At 36.7% G+C, this 24,708-nt stretch overlaps 2 protein-coding genes across 2 annotated transcripts; one reads left to right on the top strand and one right to left on the bottom strand.

Moving 5' to 3' along the window:
• Positions 1 to 254: 254 nt before the first annotated feature.
• Positions 255 to 1,187, top strand: LOC132621903 (chaperone protein dnaJ 11, chloroplastic-like). Its single transcript, XM_060336375.1, has one exon. The coding sequence runs from the start codon at positions 285 to 287 to the stop codon at positions 894 to 896; it is 612 nt and encodes a 203-aa protein (XP_060192358.1). The 5' UTR covers positions 255 to 284; the 3' UTR covers positions 897 to 1,187.
• Positions 1,188 to 7,165: 5,978 nt separating this feature from the next.
• LOC132624199 (uncharacterized) lies at positions 7,166 to 8,118 on the bottom strand. Its single transcript, XM_060339016.1, has 3 exons — positions 7,999 to 8,118; positions 7,735 to 7,896; positions 7,166 to 7,648 (listed from the first exon to the last, which is right to left on the bottom strand). The coding sequence occupies exons 1-3, from the start codon at positions 8,116 to 8,118 to the stop codon at positions 7,166 to 7,168; spliced, it is 765 nt and encodes a 254-aa protein (XP_060194999.1).
• Between the last annotated feature and the right edge of the window lie 16,590 nt (positions 8,119 to 24,708).

Below are 24,708 nucleotides of genomic sequence, written 5' to 3'. Positions count from 1 at the left end.
TTAAATCTAACCACATATCCTATCAATCACTTACAAATTTAATTGTTATTCACTATTTAGGGGTAAACAAAAGTCAAAACTATATAAATTTTAACTAATATTCTGAGATATATTTTTTCATCGTATTAATATAAGAAGAATTGCAACTTTTAGCATTTTTAACCAAAATAAAAAGGGTAAGTGGACACATCTTTTAAATCAGAGTGGATACTCTATTAAAAATAGTTGAACCTTTTTTTTTTCTTCTGTTTTTTCATAAAAATAGTGGAACAGATTAAGCCGAAATGAGTGCAGTGCAGTTACACATCTCCTCCAATTATTACCTCCGTTCTAGATCTCTATATAACCGCTTTCCATATTCCCATTCATATCCAAAACCACCTCCTCCTCCTCCTCCTATTCTACACTTCACTACTCTTATCATCTCTACAATGATTTCCACCTCATTCCGTCAATCGCCACTGCCGATGGCGGCCAATAAGTTTCCCTCCGGCGAGAATCCTCTGCTATCATCACCGTCGTGCGTCAGATTCCGGCAACAATCTAGTTCCTCTTCCATTGCCGCGACCAGCTGCGCTTCTGTTGCCAGGTGCGTGCCATTATCCGCTTCTCCAGCTTCGTTCTACGAAATTCTGGGAATTCCGATGGGCGCTACGATGGAGGAGATCAAGGCTGCGTATAGGAGATTAGCTAGAGTTTGCCATCCTGATGTAGCTGCAATTGATCACAAGGAGGACTACGCAGAGGAGTTTATGAAGATTCATGATGCTTATTACACTCTATCCGATCCTGATAAGCGTGCTGATTATGATCGGCTTCTTTTTAGAAGGCGACGGAGTGGTAATTTGTATTCTGGATATACTTGCCGGAACTGGGAGACCGATCAGTGCTGGTAGCAGTTCCGTTTGATATTGCTTTATTCTCTTTGTTGTACATTTTGTGAGGGACAAAAACAAATAGGGATTGGAGAAAAGAAAAAAGAAAAGAATGGCAAATGGAAATGGCTTGATTTTCTGGGTTCTTTTTTTTTTTTTAATAAGAAAAAATATTTAGGAGCTTTTACTGGAGTAATTTGTAGTTTTGTATATGCAGATTTGTATAGTATTAGTGGACTGATTATTGAGATTTTATTCAATCCTCAGAATTACAGTCATTTAATGATATTTATTAGTACTACTACTACAGCACTCTCGTTGTTTTTCAGGTTTATTAATTTTTTTTTTAAAAATAAGTGATGCTTTATGATTTCAAGAATATTTTAGATAACTTTTTTCAATATTGTCCTTATTTAAATAATCAAGATTCATTAATTACTTCTTTTTACTAGACATTTAATTATGTAAGCATAATTTACGCCTGGCAACCGGTTTCATTTAACCGGTAACCGGACCGGTTAAACCGGAACCGGTATAACCGGTTAATCGGTTCCGGTTAACCATGTATTGGTTTACCGGTCCGATTCCAATATTTTGGAAACCGGAACCGAACCGGTTAAACCGGTTTAACCGGTGAAAAATAAAAAAAAAACGTTGGTATATATATATAGTATATATATTATGTTATACACATATATAAGTATATATAGTATATATTATATATAAATATATAACATATATATATTAAGTATATATACTTATATAGTATATATGTATATATAGTATATATATTAAGTTATGCATATATATAAGTATATATAGTATATAAATATATATAGTATATAGTACATATATATACATATATATAGTATATAAGTATATATAGTATATATATTAAGTTATATATATATAAAAGTATATAGAGTATATAGTACATATATATAAGTATATATATTAAGTTATACAAATATATAAGTATATATAAGTTATATTAAGTTATATATATATAAGTTATATATATAAGTTATACATATATATGTATACGAAAAACACTATTATGTATTGCTGACTTGCTGTTAGTCAGTAAATATTTAAACTTTAATTATAAACTTGTATAACATATGTAAATATAGCTACAATATACTAATAAATACTATAATATATATATATATATATATATATATATATATAATACAAAAAATAAAAAAAATTAGATTTTAACCACTCCAAACCGGACCGGTTCCGGTTTGGAGTGGAAAACCGGTAAACCGGAACCGGCCGGTTCCTTAACCGGTTCCATAACCGGTTCCGGTTGGAACCGGTTGCCAGCCTTAGCATAATTTGATTAGGAGTAAGTTAATAATAACACTTTTAATTTTCTAAAAATAAATAATTTCTTAAGATGTATGCATGAGCGAAAAGAATTAGAGGGAGTACTATATTTTCTTGGTAACGGATTCCACTTACAATTGGGAAAGTTGAGCAATTTTAGTGCCTAACTGCCTACTTTATCACACGCTTTAAAGGTGCAAAATTTTAAGGTAAATTAATTTTGTCATGGAAACTTAGTTGCAAGGGCTGATTGCTTATTCATAGTTTGTATCTAAGTAATTGGGAGAAAAAAATATTTGATCCACCTTGACTTATTTAGGTTTTTTTTTTTTTTTTTTTTGTCTTGTGGTGCAATGAAAAAATGTGTACAATCTTTCGAAAGTAATATAGCTGAAAAAATGTCGCTAGCTTAGCAAATATTTCATCATGTTTGTGTTCTTTATTTGCCGACGCATATTGGTTTGGTTATCTTTAAATGTGTTTAAAAAAGGTCTTGTTGACGATTACTAAAAAATATCTGTAATTTTCAATAATAATTTTAAGAAAATGATGTTATACGTCTTACTAAATAAGCTTGACATCAAGTAAACAGTTTATTTCCACCTCTAGTTCTTAGTAGCCCACTATTTTTAGCTACGTTTAGCCCTTGTATTATGCTCTCCAATTCTATAGTGAAGCTTGAAATAGGTTTTATTTTACCTGAGTATCGTTGCAACCACTTTCCTTGATCGTCTCTAAGGACCCTTACAAAAGCTTCATGTCCGGACTGTGTTGAGATCTATGCTTATATGGTAACACGCTTTAGCACCAGCACTGCGATGACTTTAGCGAGTGCTAATTAATTTGAATTTCCTTAAAATATCACTGATGTCATTAAATTATTTTATCTAAGTATCACAAAGTCGGAGGTAATAAAAGAGACACTTTCGAGCTTCTTTTTTCTTTTTTTTTTTGGTGACTTCTAAAATATTAAAAGTAAATTAAGTGATTGTTTCATTATCCAAACAATTCAGTAATTTTGATGCATTAAAGTAAAAAGTTAGAGGGACATCTATGCAAATATTCCTTTGGAAGTCAAACCAGCAAATCCATATTTGTAGCTAAAGGAAAATATGACGTCCATGAGTAGAAAATAGCAAAAATGATCCTTTATGTTTGAAGGTAGGTTCAAACTAGTCCCTTAAATATGCATTGAATATTTTTAGTCCTTTAATTTTATTAAAAATTAATACGATTAGCCTCCTTCAAATATTTAACAATTTATGTTCGTTAGATCGGACGAAAAATAGTAGGGTTGTGCATATTAACGGTTAAACCAATAACTCGAACCAATTATTGGGTTAGTGAGTTAATAGTCGGGTTAATGGATTACTGGTTCGGGTATCGGGTAGTGCCCTGTGATTATTGGCTTATTGGGTCGGGTCACGATTTGGCCATTTTTGCTAACGGGTGAACTGATAACCCGATAACCATTTATTTAATTACAATTCTACCCTTACATATATAAAATCACTTGGCGAGATTTAGGGTTCACTTGATTTCCACTTCATAAACTCAGTCTCTCAAGCGGCGTATCACTACTGAAACCCTTCTCCTCCAACTCGCAAGACGCAAGCCCAACTTGAAAATGTAAACTTACTAAACTATCTTTTACTTTTTCTACATTGCTTTCAATTCTCACTCTTGTTTTTGTGTTTTTGTATTTCTCTGTTTTGGGGTTTTTGTTGGGGTTAGAAAATTAGGGAAATCACTTCCTTGCAGAAGAAAGTTCTTCGTTCTTGAAAAAATTTGTTCGGCATAGTCTTAGGAGCTGAAGCTACTTTCAATTTTGAAAATGGGTTCTTTGTTCTTGCATTTTTTTTTATGTGAAATCTTAACGGTTAAACCGACAACCGAACCGATAATAAACAACAACCGATTAACCAATAACCCATTTACCGATATCTTAACGGTTCTTTAACTGTTTAACATGTTTCCAAACCGATAACCGATAAGTTGAACCGATTACTTTGAAACCCGAACTGAACCGACCGATATGCAGCCCTAGGAAATAGTGGAAAAAAGATTTTACTATAAACAACAAGAAAGTCTCACGAAATCCTAAAATATGCAACACAAAAGACTGCATTATACGCTAAAGGATATAAAAATAGCAAAAATTTACACCTCAAAAAATTACACCAGACTCTAAAATAAATCAAAACAGCAAAAACGATAAATATTGTACCTCTGAATGCGTATTTTGGCGAATTTTCTTTTTTCACAATATGCATACGTGCTAGACTGATGAATATCACATGGATTGTCCTCTAACAAGGGGAAATAATTAGACATAGTAGACTTAGTGCTGAATCTAACTCTGAACATTGCGGTCGTTTGTAAAATCAGGATTGCCATACTAAAATTATAATTAGGATCATGTAGCCTGTTTTTAAATGGGTTTGATAGTTCCACAATTGTAATATAAAATTTATCCTGATTTTAACTAGTATCTTCAATCAAATATATGATCCCAGATTTTATACCTGGAACCTCTGACCAAATGGCCCCTTAAACATATAAGTAGGCATATGCAGCAGTTTCAGGCTAACACCTTCCACTTAAATACTATTTCCTCATGTTCTATGTATCGTCACTTCTGTTAATACATTATTTTAAAATACTTGTCATTTAGAACTAAATAATTTAATCACTTCTTGTAATTTATCCTTACTATAATAATAAATATTCTAGAAGAAGGTAAAGGGATTGAGAGGTCAAAAAATAAACGAGGGTAATTTAGTCAAATAATGCTTATTGTTACTGTTTCGTGCGCAAAAAACTGAAGTAACAAGTAAATAGGATGGAATAGTTTTGGTGAACTCTTAGAAAATGAAAAAGTTCATTGTATAATAAATTCAAGTGTCAAAGATAAAAGGAATTTGCAATGTAAGGGGATTCAACGTTTATGAGTTCTAGAGTATATAATATATCTACATATTAGAGAATTTCTCCACATATATTAATTATGCCGCATTTGTACTTTTCATACTAAATCTTGTCCATATCAAAATTAAAATAAGTCAGCAAGATCTATCTTCCCACCACCAAGCCCCACATAATATAATAATAATAATAAAAAAAAATTAAAAGAAGGGCTTGCATAACGTGGCGCGAAGTGACCAAACCGGAGGTGACCTTCAAATTAATTATGGTGGTCATCTGTCAATTTCTATAAAATGGCAAAAGTCACATATACCCCTAAACTTTGTCACATTTTTCTTATGACTATCTAAATCTAATTTTGTTTCAATTTGATATCTAAGCCACTTTAAATTTGTACCTATTGAATATTTTTGTTGATGTGGCAATGTGTGTGTAATATACACAAAAATAGGCGCGTGAAGATTATTATTTTTAATAAATATTTTTTTGGCTCATATTCTCCATTTTTTCACCCAGCCATCATCCACCAATGGTTTTTTTTTTTTTTTTTTGGCTCGTCTTCTCCATTTTTTCGCCCAGCCATCATCCACCGCCAATGGCTTTTTTTTTTTTTGGCTCATCTTCTCCATTTTTTCACCCAGCCATCATCCACCACCAATGGCTGCCATTGCCGCCGCTGCTCGTTGCTGTAAAACACACAAATCACACTTTTTAACTCAGTCTAATGTCGTTGATGTCTCCCACTAAAATCGAATAAGAAACTTTGGATTTGGGTGTCAAAAATATTTTCGATGAAACTCCATTTTTATGCCCACGATGGTTCTGTCCGAATATGTTAATATATCTATGTAATCTAATAATAATAGATCATCAAAGTTGAAAGGATCAAAACAAAAGAAAAGAAGTTCTTCAAGAGAAGAAATCAGATCTGGATTTCTAGAAAATTTCCGGCAATATTTCAATTTTTCCGGCGACGTTCATATGGATTTGTTAATATTTCAGGTGAATCTAAAGCTAATGACAGGTGGAGGGAAAGAAGGTGGAGTGGGTGGTGGCTAATGGGAGGGGAAGAAAGTTGAACGTAGGGGTGGCTAATGGGACGGCGGGGAATGTAGGTTGAAGGTTGAAGAAGGTTGAACGTGCGTGGGTATGGGCTTTCTTCAAGAATATGTTTTTTATTTTTTGTTATTATTAAATTATATTTTTTAATTAATTCAATATATTCTAAATAGTTTTTTTTTTCTCTTCTTATAATTAATTTTTAATAATATTTTTGAGCCAAATGCCACATGTCATTATTTAATTCGTCACATTGTCATGTCATCCGTGAGTATAGCACACACATTCTATACTTTTGGATGATTGTCAAAAAAGTATTCAATAGGTACAAATTTGAAGCGGCTTAGGTATCAAATTGGAATAAGCTTAGGTTTAGATAGCCATGAGGAAAATGTGACAAAGTTTAGGTGGCTATGTATGACTTTTGCCCTATAAAATTGAATGCCAATTCGTGGCTCGATTTTTATTTTTGGGGTTGTAGTATCAGTATTGACCTGAACACCAAGAATACCTGACATGTCAGATTTTTTTTATTTTTTTTTATTTTTTATGTTAGTATTACATTTAAAAAAAAATCTACAAAGAAAGCAAGACGTGGAATGCATTATATGAAGGGAAAAAAGGAGCGAAACTAATGTTCTTTAAACTCTCAATTATTCAAACTGGTGACTTTGTCCAAATGACGTCTACCACTACAGAGTCTAAACTGATGATGTTAACTGGGACAAAGTCAACTAGTTGCTCTCAGTTCTTTAACAATATATTTTCTTCTATTGAATTGAATTGCATAATTTATGCTCTTCAAACTCTCAATTATTCATTTTTTTTGGGCGAAAATTAAATTTTTATTTCAAATCAAAAGTGAATCTGTACAATCTGTTGGTTCTGTTTAGACTATAGAACCAGACCTCATAATACTAAAATCACTATCTCTGCTCAGAGCTTCTAACTATGTGCATACAAATCAAGAACTCCTAGGTAGGATAACAATTCAATTTCTCTAGAATATGCTTACATTTCTGCTGGTGATTGCCTCTAGTATGCAGCTGGATAGCAATTTCCTTCAGTCTTCTTGTGCTCTCCTTGTTGAATATATGCAGCTGGATAGAAATTTCCTTCAGTCTTCTTGTGCTCTCCTTGTTGAATACCTTAAATCTTCTGTTGTTCCTTTCATTCCATACATGATAAACAGTTGCTGAGAAGAGGAATTTTAGTATATCTGCTATGGCTCTGTTATGATTGACTTGCTTCTCTAGCCATTGCACCTTAGTATCCCAAGCTTTAATTGGATGTGCTGCTTCTAGCCAGTTCAACAGAACACTCCACATATGTTTTGCATAGCTACACTCAAACCATAGATGCTCCATTGTTTCTAGTTTCCTTGAACCGCATAGTACACAATCTTTGTTTACACTAATACCCCATTTTTCAAGCCTATCAACAGTTGATAATCTCTTCTGGATAGCAAGCCATGTAATGAACTGATGTCTTGGTAAAGTGCTTTCTTAATGCCCTTCCAACTTACTTTGGGAAATTGTCATACAAACCCCTGATATGCTTTCTTAATGCTAAATTTCCCCTTAAAACAATAATGCTGCAATTTAGTCTGTATATGTCCTGGTGGGAACCGTTTCCTCACATCAAATATCTCTCTGACAAGCCAGCTCGCTTGCTTAGGATTAAGCATTTCATCCAAATCCCTATTCTTTATAGAGTAGCTATGCAGCCATTGAATCTAATGAGTATCCTTCTTTGTAGTTATAGTCCAAAGTAGTTTGCATATGATGGTCCTATTCCAGTTATATACATCAATGCTGTTCAGCCCTTCTGCTGACTTAGGCAAACATAATTTTTCCCAAGCTACTAGTGCTCTCTTTGATGTCTCTGCACTACCAGTCCAGATGACTGTTCTACATACACTGGTCATTAGTTGGGTGATTTTCTTGGGGAGTAGGACATTTGGGCCCAATATGTTTGCATCTCAAACAAGACACTCTTGACCAATGTACTCTGCCACAATATGATAGAAATTTGGTTGACCAACATTTCACTCTAGAGTTCATTCTCTCAACTAAAGGCATGCATTGTGGGATGCTCAATTTCTTGGAGGATAATGGAACTCCCAGACACCTTAATGGAAGCTCTCCTATTGTGAACTGTATTTCCTCTATGATTTCTGACTTAAATTCTGGTGTTACTAATGCTAGGTAGATAGAGCTTTTATCCATGTTAGCATGTAATCCTGACACCACTAAGAATGAGTAAAAGCATTGATCATCAGTTGGATGGATATTTTGTCAGCCCTGCAACATGTTAGGAGATTATCATCAAAGCATACATGAACCAGCTGTAGCCTTTCACACCTAGGATGGTAGTTGAAGTCAGGAATGTGTCTTAGTTATTTCAAGAATCTATTCAAATATTCCATAGCAAGGACAAAGAGGTAGGGCGACATAGGGTCACCTTGCCTTAGTCATTATTTTCGCCTGGAACCTAGGTGTCATATCCCCATTTATCAGAAGAGAGTATTGCACTGTTGTAACACACTCCACCAGCGGATTCACAAACTTCACTGGAAAGCCAAACTCATGTAACACCATGTTAAGGAAGCACCATTTCATAGAGTCATATGCCTTCTTATATCAACCTTTACCATACATTTTGGGGATACACCTTTATGAGTATATCTTTTCATATGCTCATGTGCAACTATTACGTTATCTAATATACTTCTCCCTTTTATGAATGCTGACTGAGAAGGACCAACTATGTGATCCACCACTAATTTTAGCCTAGCAGTAAGTACTTTTGAAATCAACTTGTATGGTGTGGTACAACAGGAAATGGATCTATTTTCTTTAACGTATGAGGGTTTTTAACTTTTGGGACCAAAGTTACAGTGGTACAGTTAATTTCTTTGAGCAATTTTCCATTTTCAAAGAATTCGAGCACATATGTGATCACATCTTCCCCTATCAAGTGCCAGAATGATTTAAAAACTCAGCAGGGAACCCATCTACCCCTGCTGCCTTGTATAGTGGAAGCTCCTCCATTGCTTGGGTGACCTCTTCTCTGCTACCAACTTTAGTTAATTGCAGGTGCTAGTTTATTCATATTATACTTACAAAAATTCCTTTTGGTAAAAAAATGAAAAAAAAAAAAAACACTTGCACAAATCACTTCGGGGGATAAGAACTCGAGATCAACCAATTTGAGGCTAAAAAAAAAAGAAAGAACAAAACAAGTTGAAGCTCAGGGTGCGTCCGGTACAGAGGAAAACATTTTCTTTCCAATTTTCTCATGTTCAGTTGGTAAAAATTGAAAAAATTGAAAAATGACTTTCCTAGTGAAAGTATGGAAAATAAATTTCACTAGTGGCACTCAATATTGATTGTGTCTCCCCCCGCAACACATCTCATCTTATCTCCCACTGCCATAGGTCTCATCTCCACCCCCTACATCGCTAACCCCCGCTCCCATCTCCCATAATATTTGTCTAGATTATGTATGAATATCTTAGATAATATTTTTTACTTACCTACCGAGCACAAAATAATAAGTAACCCACCTATTTTCTTAAAAATATTTCCTCCACACAAACACACCATCAATAAAATTGAATGGTCGCGCTCCGGCCAAAAAAAAACATTTAAAAGTACAAGTATGTGTTTGATTGGCATTAGAGTCTAGAAGGCTAATTGGTTAGCGTTTGGAGAAGGATCTTGTGAATTCAATTGCGTGCATGTCCAGAATTTGAAGTCACGGTCAATGCATCACTGGTTGAGAACATTCCTCCCAAAGGTACTTGTCCATAGTTCTATGCGTATATTGTAATGTGTTGGAAGTTGGAACCAATGACGGAACTGCATAGATGCTATTGGATGCTCGAGCACATTATATTTTAAATTATAAAACTAGTATAAGACGGGTATTGACTGAGTATTCAATCTCAAAAAGGCAACGATTTTAGATTAAAGATGATTAAACACTCATGAGTTTAATATTCTTGATCCATCACGACAAAAATAAAAAGTGCATGCATACAGACCAGTTAGGAGGATATAATATGCACAACGATACAGACATATATAAAACCAAGTTTCCTGCTTATATATCTTCATATACAATTATAATTGATAAAATGCTTCTATCGATAAATTAAGTTTCTAAAAAATATCTTTGCTCCCTCCGTCCCTCATATTTCATTTATCTTGTTTCCTTTTCAAGTTTTGGGTTTCAACTTCCAACTATGAAATACTCCTAGATAAGGTTACGTTGCTGGTAATATAAATAGATCTCATTTGGTTGGGAAACAACTTATCCCGGGATTAGTTATTCTACCCTCAAGGTGAGATAAAGCAAGGCTACAATTCCGAGATAACTTATCCCGGATTTTTATTCCAACCAAACATGGGATAAGGAGACACTAAAATTTTATCCCGGGACTATTTTGGCTTATCCTTCACACCAAACGACCCCTTAGAGTACATATATAGGTGGACACACAAATTTATCCCATGTGCTCCTAGTCAGCACTCTTCACATTACGGGATAAGAAAATCTGAAAATGAAAAATGGTGACGGGAAATAATCAATACTGGGATAAAATAAAGGAAAAATGATCAAATATGCTTTCAAACTTTGAGAAATTATCAAATTTGCATCGGCTACTAGGGACAGATAAACCCCTTTCTGTTATGAAATAATAGTAAAAGTACATGATAACAAGAAATATAGCCAAATAGCTGGGGGGAGAGAGATATTTTATTGTTTTTTCAATTGATGTATAAATGAACTGAAAAAGGAAGCTGCTGCGAGGCTTTTCAGGAAGCTGCTGGCAAGTTGCCTGCTTGAGCTACTTGCAAGCTACCTGCTTGAGCTACTCGCAAGTTGTCTGCTTGATTGTAAGCTTATCCTGATGACTGTATATTTGAATGGACATCCACAACACGATGTATTTATAACACTCCCCCTTGGATGTTCATTAATAGATTTGTGCCTCGTTAAAACCTTACTAGGAAAAATCCAGTGGGAAAAAATCCTAGTGAAAAAAAAAGAGTACACATATCTAGTAATACGCATTGTTAGCTGCCTCATTAAAACCCTTACCAGGAAAATCCAAATGGGACAAAACCCTGATTAAGGGAAAAAAATTAGTGCAAAGCGTATCATACTCCCCTTGATTAAAGCATCACATAATTCTTGAAGATGATGTGCTTTAATCTTGTATACCAACTTATCATATCTTGAGGTTGGCACAACATTTGTGATCAGATATGTCAAATGATCATTTGACGAACTATTGATAATCTGCATCTTCCTTCCTTAGATAGAGTTGAATCATCACCATATAATGTTGCAATCACGACAAGTACATTCATGACTTGTTCCATAATATGTTGTTGTCTTTCTATGATTTGACTGTCATGACAATAATCCTTCATGGAAATAGATAACACATCTAGATTGAACTCTTATGTCGATCAGATGAATGCCCTGTATATCCAAAACACTTGACAATATTTGTTAGGACAAATGCATTCATGTCAGGGCTTTCATTTGCACTATGCAGTTGATCTATTTCAATATCTCCATGTTGGAGTAAAATTGTATCATGCTCGTAGTTATAGCAAGAGATATAAACGCATCAACTGCACAAATATGTGGTACTTCAGGACCAATTTAATTTTCTCATTTCAACCTCTTTCAACAAATATAATCTAATGCTTTTGGAAACTCTTCAAGAGCTCCAATAATATTTAAGTCATCAACTTGCATAATAATATGAAATGTTCTGATTATCATATAGAGACAAGGGTAAACATGATCATATTTGTACCCTTCATCAATGAATATTCATGAAGGCGATTTCAGTATATAAGCCTTGATCCATTTAAGGATTATAAACAAAATTTCCCAAGAATTTACATATGCTTCGGGCATTTTGAATCCTTCAGAAATTTTCATATAAATTTTGTCAAGTAAGCCATATAGGCTGTGACAACATCCATTAGTATAAATTGTGACATCTTCTGATGTCTGGACTACAGGTCCAATCGCTTACCAAGATGCATTATTTCACTTGGTAATTATTTGTACGTCAACATGCTTTAAGAGACGTCGAATTCAGATCCTCACAATCTTATACAATATTGCGCGCCATATTGTATCAAAGATATCGTCGACGAGATACCATTTTGCATCGATTCGCAATTCGACATAACTTATTGAGATCTCATCATTTCATCATTTTCAGGTACCTGAACCTCCCATAAGGTTTTATGAAGTGTTACGTCGTAGGCTCTTCAAGAGCACATTGCCTCCTTATTATGATCATTTTGATCATTTGCTCTTCTGTTTTTTCAAGGATCATTACATTTAGAACTGATTGGTCTACCATGCTCCAAGCATGCTGTAGACGCTTATAACACCTCGTACCTTAAATTAGGTTACGTTTATGATGAGACTTAGAAGACTAGATGAGAAGTGTGGGAAATAAATTCGTCTCAGTTCAGCAAGGTTTCGTTTATACGACCAGTTATACGGACCGTATATTATTATACGACTCGTATTTTCAGTCCGTGTTACGCAAGTGGAAAAATTCTATTTTTTGCCAAATTTGTGAAATGCTTTTATATAGACCGTATAATGTTATACGGGCCATATTTTAGTTCATGAAACTCATTTGGGAAATTCCAGTTTCTGGAATTTTAATCATTGTCAAATACGGCCAAGTTATACGGACCGTATAACTTTATATAAACCGTATAAGTTTCCAACACAGTTAAGTATAAATACGTCATATTCAGTTCTTTTTCCACTTTTCACGTTCTCCAAGCCCTAGAAGGTGTCCTTCTCCCAACAATCCAAAACAACAAGGTAAGCTTATTCCAATCATTCCAAGTCAATTCTAACATATATTCATGTAATCTAACCAGGAAAACATTGTTCCTAACCTAGGATTTTCAAGAAAACCCATCTCAAGGATCAAGGTTTAATCTTTTGAAATTTTGCTACAAGTTTTGGAGCATTACCAGGTATGTAGGATTTCTATCCACGCATGGGAATATCTTTGTTCTTCCCCACGCATCGTTCCTCCATGATTACACAAGAGTTCACCAAACGAGGGTTTTAGATATGTTCACAGTAACCCTAAGTCTATATACCATGATGTACCTTGTTTCTATACATAGTTTGTTATTGTGTTCTTGATATTCCATTTTGGTTATTGAGAATCTGTCTGTAATCCATAAAAAATCCATCCTTTGTATTCCTTGGGTTCTTACATGCAAGTTATTAATTGCTATGCTTATTTTCATGAAACACTCTATATGTTTACACGCTTTCATGCAAGTATATTATGTAACTACATCTATGTATCATGCAAGCCACGCTTTATGAAAAACCAGGGGCTCAGATGCCACCTATATTATGTTCATGCTTTTGGGAGTTGCGCAGATTACCAAGAAGGCTTTTTTAGCCTGAAACTATGTTAGCCACCGTAGGATAAGGATCGCTTCGCCCATGTTTAGGACGATTCCTTTATGATTTATTGATTGGATCCTTTAATGCCATGTTTATGTCTTATACCCCTGGCAAACTATGAGAGATCTGCTGGTCGAGTCAGGTACCAGACTCCATGTACTCACGTGGTGACTTATGTTATATATATATATGTATGTATGTATTCATGTTCATGACCAGGCTTCAGTTTCAGTTTCAGCTTTCATCATTTTATTTCATGTGCCATGTTTATTTCATTCAGTTGCTTTTCCATACCGGTACATTCAATGTGTTGACGTCCTCTTTCTATTGCCCGAGGGCCTGCATTTCACGATTCAGGTACGAATTTACAGGATGACACATCTGCTCAGTAGGATCATCCACGTATCAGCTTTTGGTGAGCCCCATCTTCTTCGAGGTTTAGTCATTATTTACATTTATGACAATTATGCAGTTAAGGTATGCTGAGGGCTTGTCCCAGAAAGTATGTTCTATAGTTCAAATTCATGATAGAGGTTTCATAGACTAGTCAGTTATGTTATATCAGATATTCAGAGTCATCTAGTAATTTTGGCTCGTTATTATTATGCTTATTCAGACTATTCTGCATTATGATATTATGATATTTTCAGACTTATGATTTATGGCCCCATGCTTTACTTAAATTATACATGTTCTTCGGTTATTCCGCATTAGTCCATGCCCATGTTGAGTCAGCAAGCCATGTGGTTCGCTCGGTCACATGCAGGCAGGCATCCAGTCTCGTGTTACGCCCAGGCCATATTTCGGGGCATGACAACTCTGTCCTTCAGGAATATTAGGAGCTCTTTTCAGATGAAATATGACATAGTTGGGTCAGCAAATGCTTCTAGCATTTAACTTGAATTATCTGAGAATCATATTAATTATAATTCACAATATATTTCTTAGCTGCATATTCTCTCCCTCTTATGTTAGAAAAACTAACACCTATCCTCATTTTCTATAGGAAATCCATCTGTGTGCATCATGGTATATCCATTAATCATATACTGCACATCAAAAGCTATAAGACGGAAATATGTTGTTACACCTCGAAAAATTCCCCTTACATGTACTGTGAATAGGACAACGAAGGTCATGACATATACGGTGTTTTGATGAGTAAGAAGTAGTATTTGACGATCCTAAACGAGAATTTAAAAGCATGGGAGATAAGGAGAGATAGTTGCTAAGAAAAGCAAACCATATGTGGTGTATCGGGTAAGAATAACGAGCAACGATTTTGTGATGGCATAATGATGTCTTAGAGAAGTGTAATAGCGCCCTTTAGGTTGATGTTGAGATGTTAAATAAGTGCCAAGAAGGTTCCATAAGGATCGGAGATCAAACGAGACAACGAGAACGAAAACGGAATCACTGGGCATTATACGGCCCAATCTACGGACCGTATAATTTATACCAGCCGTAGATTGGACCGTATAATTGGCCAAGAAGGCCACCAGCCACTGGACCAAATGTACGCCCATACATACGGTCCGTATAAATAGTACGGACCGTATGTTGGTCCGTATAATGTGGGTCGACCAGCTTTTTAAATCACTTAAGGGATCATTTTTCCATTCCATCTTATTTCATCTTCCACTCTCCAACTCAAGAACTCTCTAGAAGAGTCTTCAAACACTTCAACCACAAGAATACCTAGGAAATTGTAACACCTCGTAGCTTCGGGCGAAAGTTTGACTCATAAGATGATAATATAATGGAACCAAAATGAGGTTTATAGGAAGTGTTTTGAAAACCAATTAAGTCATGAGAAGAGTCTTTGGGCAAAGCAAAGTTGAAAACCACTCTACGGGGCATGTTTACAAGTGAGTTTATAGAAGGTCTTACTTCCAATGACCATAACCCCATTATTAATTTGGAATTTGGAAAAACTTCCTTGATGAAAGTTGTAGCCCTTTGAAATAGCTTTCCAATGGTATATTATGGGCCTCAAACGGACATCTGTGCATAAAGTTATGCCCATTTTACTAAACAGTGTTCTGTCAGTTACGGTGGAAACATACGAACCGTAAAAATTATACGGTGGAACATACGGACCGTAAAAATTATACGGGCCGTATATTCCAGCCGTATAATTGGTCCAGAATGTCCAAATCACTGGAATGATTATACGGAATGATATACAGTCCGTACAAATTGTACGGGACGTAAAAATGGGCGTAGAATTGCCCGACGGATCAGATTTTAAGATGTTAATAAGAGACCCAAGCTCATTTTTTTCATTCCTATTTCTCCTCCACGACTCAAGGGTTCTCTAGAGCCATCCAAACACATCATATTCAAGAATCCACAAAACTAAGTGTGAGAAACACATCAACTCCATTCAAGTCAAGAAATTCCATGGAAGGTGGAATTAGGGTTTTGTTCAAGTGAAGTATTTCAACTCAAGGCTTATTCCTACAATAACTAAGGTAAGTTTTATGATGTTTCATGATGATTAAAGTGTTGATAAATTCTTGGGAGAATAGTAAATGAGTCTGATAAAGAGAATTATATGAACTATGCTAGGGTTTTTGGATTGTTGACTTGGGATTGTTGTATTCATATGGGTGATGAAGAATGATGTTAATTACATCTAATTAAGATTGTAGAATCACCTAGAAGTAATAGAATGGGAATTGGGTGAAGAAATCACCATTAATGGAGACTATGGAGCTTCAAGCCCATTAAGTGTTTGATAAAATGCTTAGACGACCAAAGCATGAATATTATTGCTAATATAGAATCCCTTTGACTTGTGTTGATATAGATCAAAGTTGAAAGGGTTGATGAACATTGTATTACGCTCAAAGGCTGGAATTAAGGTATGTGAGGCTAACTATCTACGTTAGGGAATGTTCATGATTCTCCCTACGCCTCATTCTTCATACTTGTCAGTAATTCGACTCAAAGTAGAGTTTAGCCCTAGTTTTATGATATGTTGTAGAACTGTTATGTTCTAGGTTTGCAGTTACAGAATTCGTTCATGGTTATCAATTTGAATATCATGAACTCAGCACGTAATCTTTATAGACTTATGTATTGTTACCACATGAGTCTCAGTCTAGAAATTCAGTATGCTCAGAAACAGTGAGTGTTTTCAATTCAGTCCAGCATGTCTATTTCAGTTCAGAATTGTTCATTGTGGTTATGGTCTCAGTCCTTATTAATTAACCATAATTATACATATGTGATTTTGCCCGAGGGCACAGCACAGTCTTGTGTATACGTATACATGGCCGAGGCCATTGACTGACGCACTACTAGGCCGAGGCCATAGCGTGCATTTATTATTGGGCTGAGGCCCCACATATACAAACACAGATAATACAGATGATTCAGATACAGAGCAGGGAGCATTCATATATTTACTTCCTTGCTATTACAGTCACAGTTGTCAGTTTCAGTTTCAGCTTCAGTATTTTATTGCTTCAGTTGCTTTACATACCAGTACAATTCAAATGTGCTGATGTCCCTTTTTATTGCTTGGGGGCCTGCATCGCATTGTCAGCTATCTAGTTAATTCAGTTTATAGACAGTTATATTATTCAGTACTCTTAGAGGCTTCATAGACACAGTTCAGACAGTCGGATATTTGTTATGTTAGCCTTGTAGACAGTTATACTCAGTCGTTCAGTTGTTTTGGTTTAGCCATGTTGGCTACTTTCAGATATATTTCAGATTGTCTAAGTATTTCCGCATTATGATTTCAGTCAGACCTTTAGTATATCAGCATGAGTTTAATTGTTTCCACATTCAGTTATGTTTTGATATCACATGTTGATTCAGTCAGCCAGTTGGTTCGCTCGGTCACATGCAGTCAGGCACCGGGTGCCGTGTTACGTCCAGGCCCAGGTTCGGGGCGTAACAAAGCTTGGTATCAGAGCCTAGGTTCATGTGTCTTAGGGAGTCTATGAAGCTGTGTCCAGTGGGGTCTCTTTTATATGTGTGAGGGCCCCACACATATAAACAGTTGACCACCAAGACATTCAGGATTTGTTTCACTTCTTTCATACTCTAGTTCGTGCAGATAGAGTAATGCTTTTAGGAATTCTTATAACTCGTGCGAATTACGTATTTCAGACATGGCTCCAAAAAGGAAGTACAACAAGAAAAATATGACTACTAGCCATAGGGCTACCGTTGACGCAGCAACAGAAGGGGGCACTCAGGCCCAGGCAGCCGCCACAGCTAATGTCGCTGCTACGCCTCCCAATAATTCGGATGTAGATGTTAGAGGAGCTATCCAGCTACTCACTCAAATTTTGGCAAATCAGGCCCAACGACAGGAAACGGCCCCTAGCTCAGGTGTTAGTAGTGGGTCAAACAGTTCTAGGACTCAGGAGTTTATGCGGATGAAGCCGCCAGTGTTCACAGGGTCAAAGAAGGAGGAAGACCCCTAGAATTTCATTGATGGACTCCAGAAAATATTTCGTGTGATGCATGCTACTGATACAGAGGCAGTAGAATTCGGGGCTTTCCAGCTACAAGATGTGGCCCATATTTGGTATGAGACATGGGAACAGTCCCGAGGGGAGGATGCACCTTCTGCTACTTGGGACGAATTGGCAGACGCTTTTATCGAACATTTCATGCCAATTGAGGTTAGAGAATCCAAGGCTACAGAGTTTGAGAATCTAAGGCAGAAGGACATGACTGTTCAGGACTACTACCTCAAGTTCGTGTCATTGTCCAGACATGCTCCTCACATGGTTCCTGATATGAGAGCCGTGGTTAGAAGATTTGTACTTGGGCTTAAACCCGAGTTGCACAGGGATGCTAATACAGCTGCTCATAATGACAAGATGACTATTTCCAAGATACTGGCATTCATGCAAAGTAACGAGACTAGGCTGAAGGAAGAAGAAACCCTGCAGAAGCAGAAAGATAGGGAATTCAGTAAGAAGGCTAAGTCTACAGGAAATTTCAGTCAGGGAGGAGGAAACCGCCTGTTCTTCATGAATATGCCATCAGGACCTGCTCAGTCTATAGTTAGTGTCCCATTCCAGAGGTCCAAGTTTAGCCAGAAGAGTCAGAATTTTGGAGCAACTACATATCCATCATGCAGCAAGTGTGGAAGAAGACACCAGGGGTGTGCCGTTCGGGCACGGATGGTTGTTTCGAGTGCAGTCAGCAGGGCCACTATCTGAAGGATTGCCCATCCGCAAGACAGAATACTGGGGGTAATGTAGCTCAGTCCACAAATTCAGTAGCTTCCTGAAATTTCCAAGCCCAGCAGGGGCGCGGAGCAGCAAAGCCCGGTAATACGAGCGGTGGTCAGAATCGTCTGTATGCACTATCAGGTCGTCAGGATACAGAGGCCCGTGGAGATGTTGTCACAGGTATGCTAATAGTCTTCACCTTTGATGTATTCGCTCTTATGGACCTAGGGTCCACTCTATCTTATGTAACCCATTATGTTGCTAAGAAATTTGGGATAGAACTCGAAATGAGTAGAATGATCGTCGAACGACTCGTGTCAAGTTCAATTATTATTGATTAGGCGATCACAGGAAAGCTATAAGATCATGCCCAGTTATGTGTCACAAGGGTAGTGTCATTGCACGAGACTCTAATCTTGAAGGTGCTAGTCAAAGACTTAGCGCACAACAATACTATGAGTATTTTAGGAAGTATCTTAAAAAAAAAAATCAAGTATGGGAAGTACATCTCATGATTTAGGCAGACAAGAGAACTATGGTCAAAGAAGTCCACCGCTTATCCAAGCTAGGAATTCAACTTTTGGACTCCAAAGTGAGTGGAGTTGTTGCCCAGAACATGGCTTATTCCTCCTTAGTTATAAAAGTTAGAGAGAAGCAGTTTGGTGATTCCTACTTGCTGCAGATAAAAGAGGGGATTCACGAACATAAAACCTTAGCTTTTGAACAAGGGGGAGATAACGGTACCTTGAGATACCGAGGCAGATTATGCGTTCCAGCTGTAGATAGACTCAGAGAGCTAATTATGTCATAAGCTCACCATTCTAGGTCTACCTCGTTCAGATAGGAGGCATGATTTAATTTGGGTGATTGTGGATAGACCTACGAAGTCAACGCACTTCTTGCCAGTTAAGACCACAGATTGAACAAGAAGATTATACCAAGTCATATGTTAATGAAATTGCCAGATTGTATGGGACCCTAGTGTCCATTATTTCAGACTATGGTGCTCAGTTCACAGCGAACTTCTGAAAATCCTTTCAGAAAGGATTGGGTGCCAAGGTGAACCTTAGTACAACTTTTTATCCTCAGACAAATGGTCAGACAGATACGCTATTCAGATCTCATGTTATAATATTCATGTTAGTTCAATACTCAGATATTTATGTCAGCTTAGTACTCAGATATCAGTCCAGTACTCACGTATTCATGCTAGTCCCGTACTCAGTTAATCCAGTATTCAGTTAGCTCAGTATTTAGTCAGCCCAGTCTTCAGTCAGTTCAATAGACATTCAGTGTAGTATCTCAACAGTTTAGCAATCTTGTATTCGTTCAGTTCAGTAAGCTTGTGTCCTTGATTTCAAGGTAATTGGGATAGCACCGTTTGAAACCTTTTTGAGCGAAGGTGTAGATCACCGATTGATTAGTTTAAAGTTGGGGAAGCAGAGTTGTTAGGACCAGATTTGTTCTATCAAGCTATAGAGAAAGGCAAGTTGATTTAGAAGCGATTGGAAATGGCTCAGAATTGCCAGAAGTTTTACACAAATGTGAGACAAAGATATTTAGAGTTTGAAGTTAATGACTGGGTATTTCTTAAGCTCTCACCTATGAAGAGTGGCATGAGATTTGGTAAGAAGGGGAAACATAGTCCCGCCATATATTGGACCTTACAGAATTCTACGAAAGGTTGGTCTAGTAGCTTATGAACTTGAGTTTCCACAAGATTTGGATGCTGTTCACCCAGTGTTTCATGTATCCATGTTGAGGAAGTGGGTAGGAGACCCATCGTTGGTTATTCCTGCTAATACTATAATAGTTAAGGATGGACTCACCTATGAGGAGATTCTTGTAGCCATTCTTGATCGTCAAGTTCGCAAGTTGAGAACTAAGGAAGTAGCCTCAGTGAAAGTCCTGTGGAGGAGTCAGAAAGTTGAGGAAGCTACATGGGAAGCCGAGGAGGATATGAAATCCAGGTACCCGCACTTGTTTCAGCCTGCAGAAGAGATTTATGATGAAGCACCAAGATTTTGAGGTATGTAAGCTTTCTTTTCATGCTATTGGTCGTGTGTGGCCAATTTATAATGCTATTGTGATGTAGCCCTATGAGACAATGATATTATGGGTTGTTGTGACAGGTTGGTAGTGACTTATTATAGGGGAAACTCTGGCGAAATATTTGTAGAATCCCGAATATTTATCATTCGAGGACGAATGATCCCAAGGGGGAGATATTGTAACACCTCGTAGCTTCGGGCGAAAGTTTGACTCATAAGATGATAATATAATGGATCCAAAATAAGGTTTATAGGAAGTGTTTTGAAAACCAATTAAGTCATGAGAAGAGTCTTTGGGCAAAGCAAAGTTGAAAACCACTCTACGGGGCATGTTTACAAGTGAGTTTATAGAAGGTCTTACTTCCAATGACCATAACCCCATTATTAATTTGGAATTTGGAAAAACTTCCTTGATGAAAGTTGTAGCCCTTTGAAATAGCTTTCCAATGGTATATTATGGGCCTCAAACGGACATTTGTGCATAAAGTTATGCCCATTTTACTAAACAGTGTTCTGTCTGTCAGTTACGGTGGAAACATACGAACCGTAAAAATTATACGGTGGAACATACGGACCGTAAAAATTATACGGGCCGTATATTCCAGCGGTATAATTGGTCCAGAATGTCCAAATCACTGGAATGATTATACGGAATGATATACGGTCCGTACAAGTTGTACGGGACGTAAAAATGGGCGTAGAATTGCCCGACGGATCAGATTTTAAGATGTTAATAAGAGACCCAAGCTCATTTTTTTCATTCCTATTTCTCCTCCACGACTCAAGGGTTCTCTAGATCCATCCAAACACATCATATTCAAGAATCCAAGTGAAACTAAAGATCCACTTCATCAATCCACAAAACTAAGTGTGAGAAATACATCAACTCCATTCAAGTCAAGAAATTCCATGGAAGGTGGAATTAGGGTTTTTTTCAAGTGAAGTATTTCAACTCAAGGCTTATTCCTACAATAACTAAGGTAAGTTTTATGATGTTTCATGATGATTAAAGTGTTGATAAATTCTTGGGAGAATAGTAAATGGGTTTGATAAAGAGAATTATATGAACTATGCTAGCGTTTTTGGATTGTTGACTTGGGATTGTTGTATTCATATGGGTGATGAAGAATGATGTTAATTACATCTAATTAAGATTGTAGAATCACCTAGAAGTAATAGAATGGGAATTGAGTGAAGAAATCACCATTAATGGAGACTGTGGAGCTTCAAGCCCATTAAGTGTTTGATAAAATGCTTAGATGACCAAAGCATGAATATTATTGCTAATATAGAATCCCTTTGACTTGTATTGATATAGATCAAAGTTGAAAGGGTTGATGAACATTGTATTATGCTCAAAGGCTGGAATTAAGGTATGTGAGGCTAACTATCTACGTTAGGGAATGTTCATGATTCTCCCTACGCCTCATTCTTCATACTTGTCAGTAATTCGACTCAAAGTAGAGTTTAGCCCTAGTTTTATGATATGTTGTAGAACTGTTATTTCTAGGTTTGCAGTTACAGAATTCGTTCATGGTTATCAATTTGAATAGCATGAACTCAACACATAATCTTTATAGACTTATGTATTGTTAACACATGAGTCTTAGTCTAGAAATTCAGTATGCTCAGAAATAGTGAGTGTTTTCAATTCAGTCCAGCATGTCTATTTCAGTTCAGAATTGTTCATTGTGGTTATGGTCTCAGTCCTTATTAATTAACCATAATTATACATATGTGATTTTGCCCGAGGGCACATCACAGTCTTGTGTATACGTATACATGGCCGAGGCCATTGACTGACGCACTACTAGGCCGAGGTCATAGCGTGCATTTATTATTGGGCCGAGGCTCCACATATACAAACACAGATAATACAGATGATTCAGATACAGAGCAGGGAGCATTCATATATTTACTTCCTTGCTTTACAGTTACAGTTATCAGTTTCAGTTTCAGCTTCAGTATTTTATTGCTTCAGTTGCTTTACATACCAGTACAATTCAAATGTGCTGATGTCCCTTTTTATTGCTTGGGGGCCTGCATCTCGCGATGCAGACAACAATACACAGGTTGACGACTCAGCTATTTAGGAGTGCACGTATCAGCTACTGGTGAGCCCCAAATTCCTTCGGGGCGTTGTCAGCTATCTAGTTAATTCAGTTTATAGACAGTTATATTATTCAGTACTCTTAGAGGCTTCATAGACACAGTTCAGACAGTCGGATATTTGTTATGTTAGCCTTGTAGACAGTTATACTCAGTCGTTCAGTTGTTTTGGTTTAGCCATGTTGGCTACTTTCAGATATATTTCAGATTGTCTAAGTATTTCCGCATTATGATTTCTGTCAGACCTTTAGTATATCAGCATGTGTCTAATTGTTTCCTCATTCAGTTATGTTTTGATATCACATGTTGATTCAGTCAGCCAGTTGGTTCGCTCGGTCACATGCAGTTAGGCACCGGGTGCCGTGTTACGTCCAGGCCCAGGTTCGGGGCGTGACAGAAATCAAGGATCAACAATATTAAATTCATGAAACAAAGTGTGTGAGACTAAAGTAAAGTTCATCCAAACTAAGAAATCCCAAAAGAGGTGAAGAAGGGTTTTGGTGCAAGAGGAAGGATTCCACTCTAGACTTATTCCACCAACATCTAATGTATGTTTCATGACTATACCATGTTGTTCAAGGCATTGGAAGGCTTAGATACTTGACATGTAGAAGAATATAGAAAATGGGCCATTACTGAGTGAATAGTGTCACAATTGAATGATAGTGGAATGAAATCATGAATGTTGATGCGTAATGGTTATGCATATGTTGTAAACGATGTTTAGACCATGAAATGAGTATTAAATAAGAGGAAATGCGATAACGAGCTATAACCATTAAATGTGGAAATATTGGAGAGAAATGGTGGATTTTACTCAATGTATATAAACGATGATTGTTGGTTTCTATATCGTGGCTGTTGTTGTGAATGTTGGGAGTTGATATAGAATATGGGAAAAGTAGTAGAAATAAAGGAAATGCTGCCCAATTTTCCCTAGAAATCACGATGCGTTCTTGTAGCCAATTAACTAATGTTAGTCCGAATTCTCTCGTGAAGGTAACGACGTGATATTGAAGGAGAACAAGTGGACGATAGCTTAGCTAAACGACAAAGGTATGTGAGGCTATTCCTTTCTTTCTAATGGCATGAATCCTATATCATGAATTCCTTTCCTCGTCATGAGTGCCTATATTCCGGAAAGCTAAAAGCCTATATCCATAAGTGCTCATATAAGATAAATAGATAAGATATGATGATGCCATGTTGATAATGATGTTATTTATTGCTCACACTCACCTTATGTACTACTTCCTTCAAGGTGAGGCAGAATGTTCATATATGTCCATAATGGAATCGAGGGTTCACGACCTTACGTCACCTTGAAAGAGCGCAGTTGTCTAGAGCCTTTATGCATGTATGATGACAAGTATATTTTGATGAGCCTATTATTATAAGAATTTTATGATGAGCATGACATGATTGCATCACACCGGGCCTAGTTGGCCGGGCAATCACCGCCAAGGCTGGCAGCTATACGGATACACCATGCTCTTTTGGCATGGGCAGGCACCACTAGTGGGCGGCATGAGTTGGTATCCCGGACGCGGGCTAATGTTATTTATTATCACACCGTTCCGACATGGACGGGCAGCTTACATATTATGCATACATGACATGATAATGAGTATGAGTAAGACAACATGCATTACTTCTTTTATGATGGCC

This window comes from Lycium barbarum, chromosome 12 (genome assembly GCF_019175385.1).
Source record: "Lycium barbarum isolate Lr01 chromosome 12, ASM1917538v2, whole genome shotgun sequence".
In the NCBI taxonomy this organism is placed as follows: Eukaryota; Viridiplantae; Streptophyta; class Magnoliopsida; order Solanales; family Solanaceae; genus Lycium; species Lycium barbarum.
The sequence above is the reverse complement of the archived record's forward strand: the minus strand, read 5'-3'. Positions and strand labels throughout refer to the sequence as shown.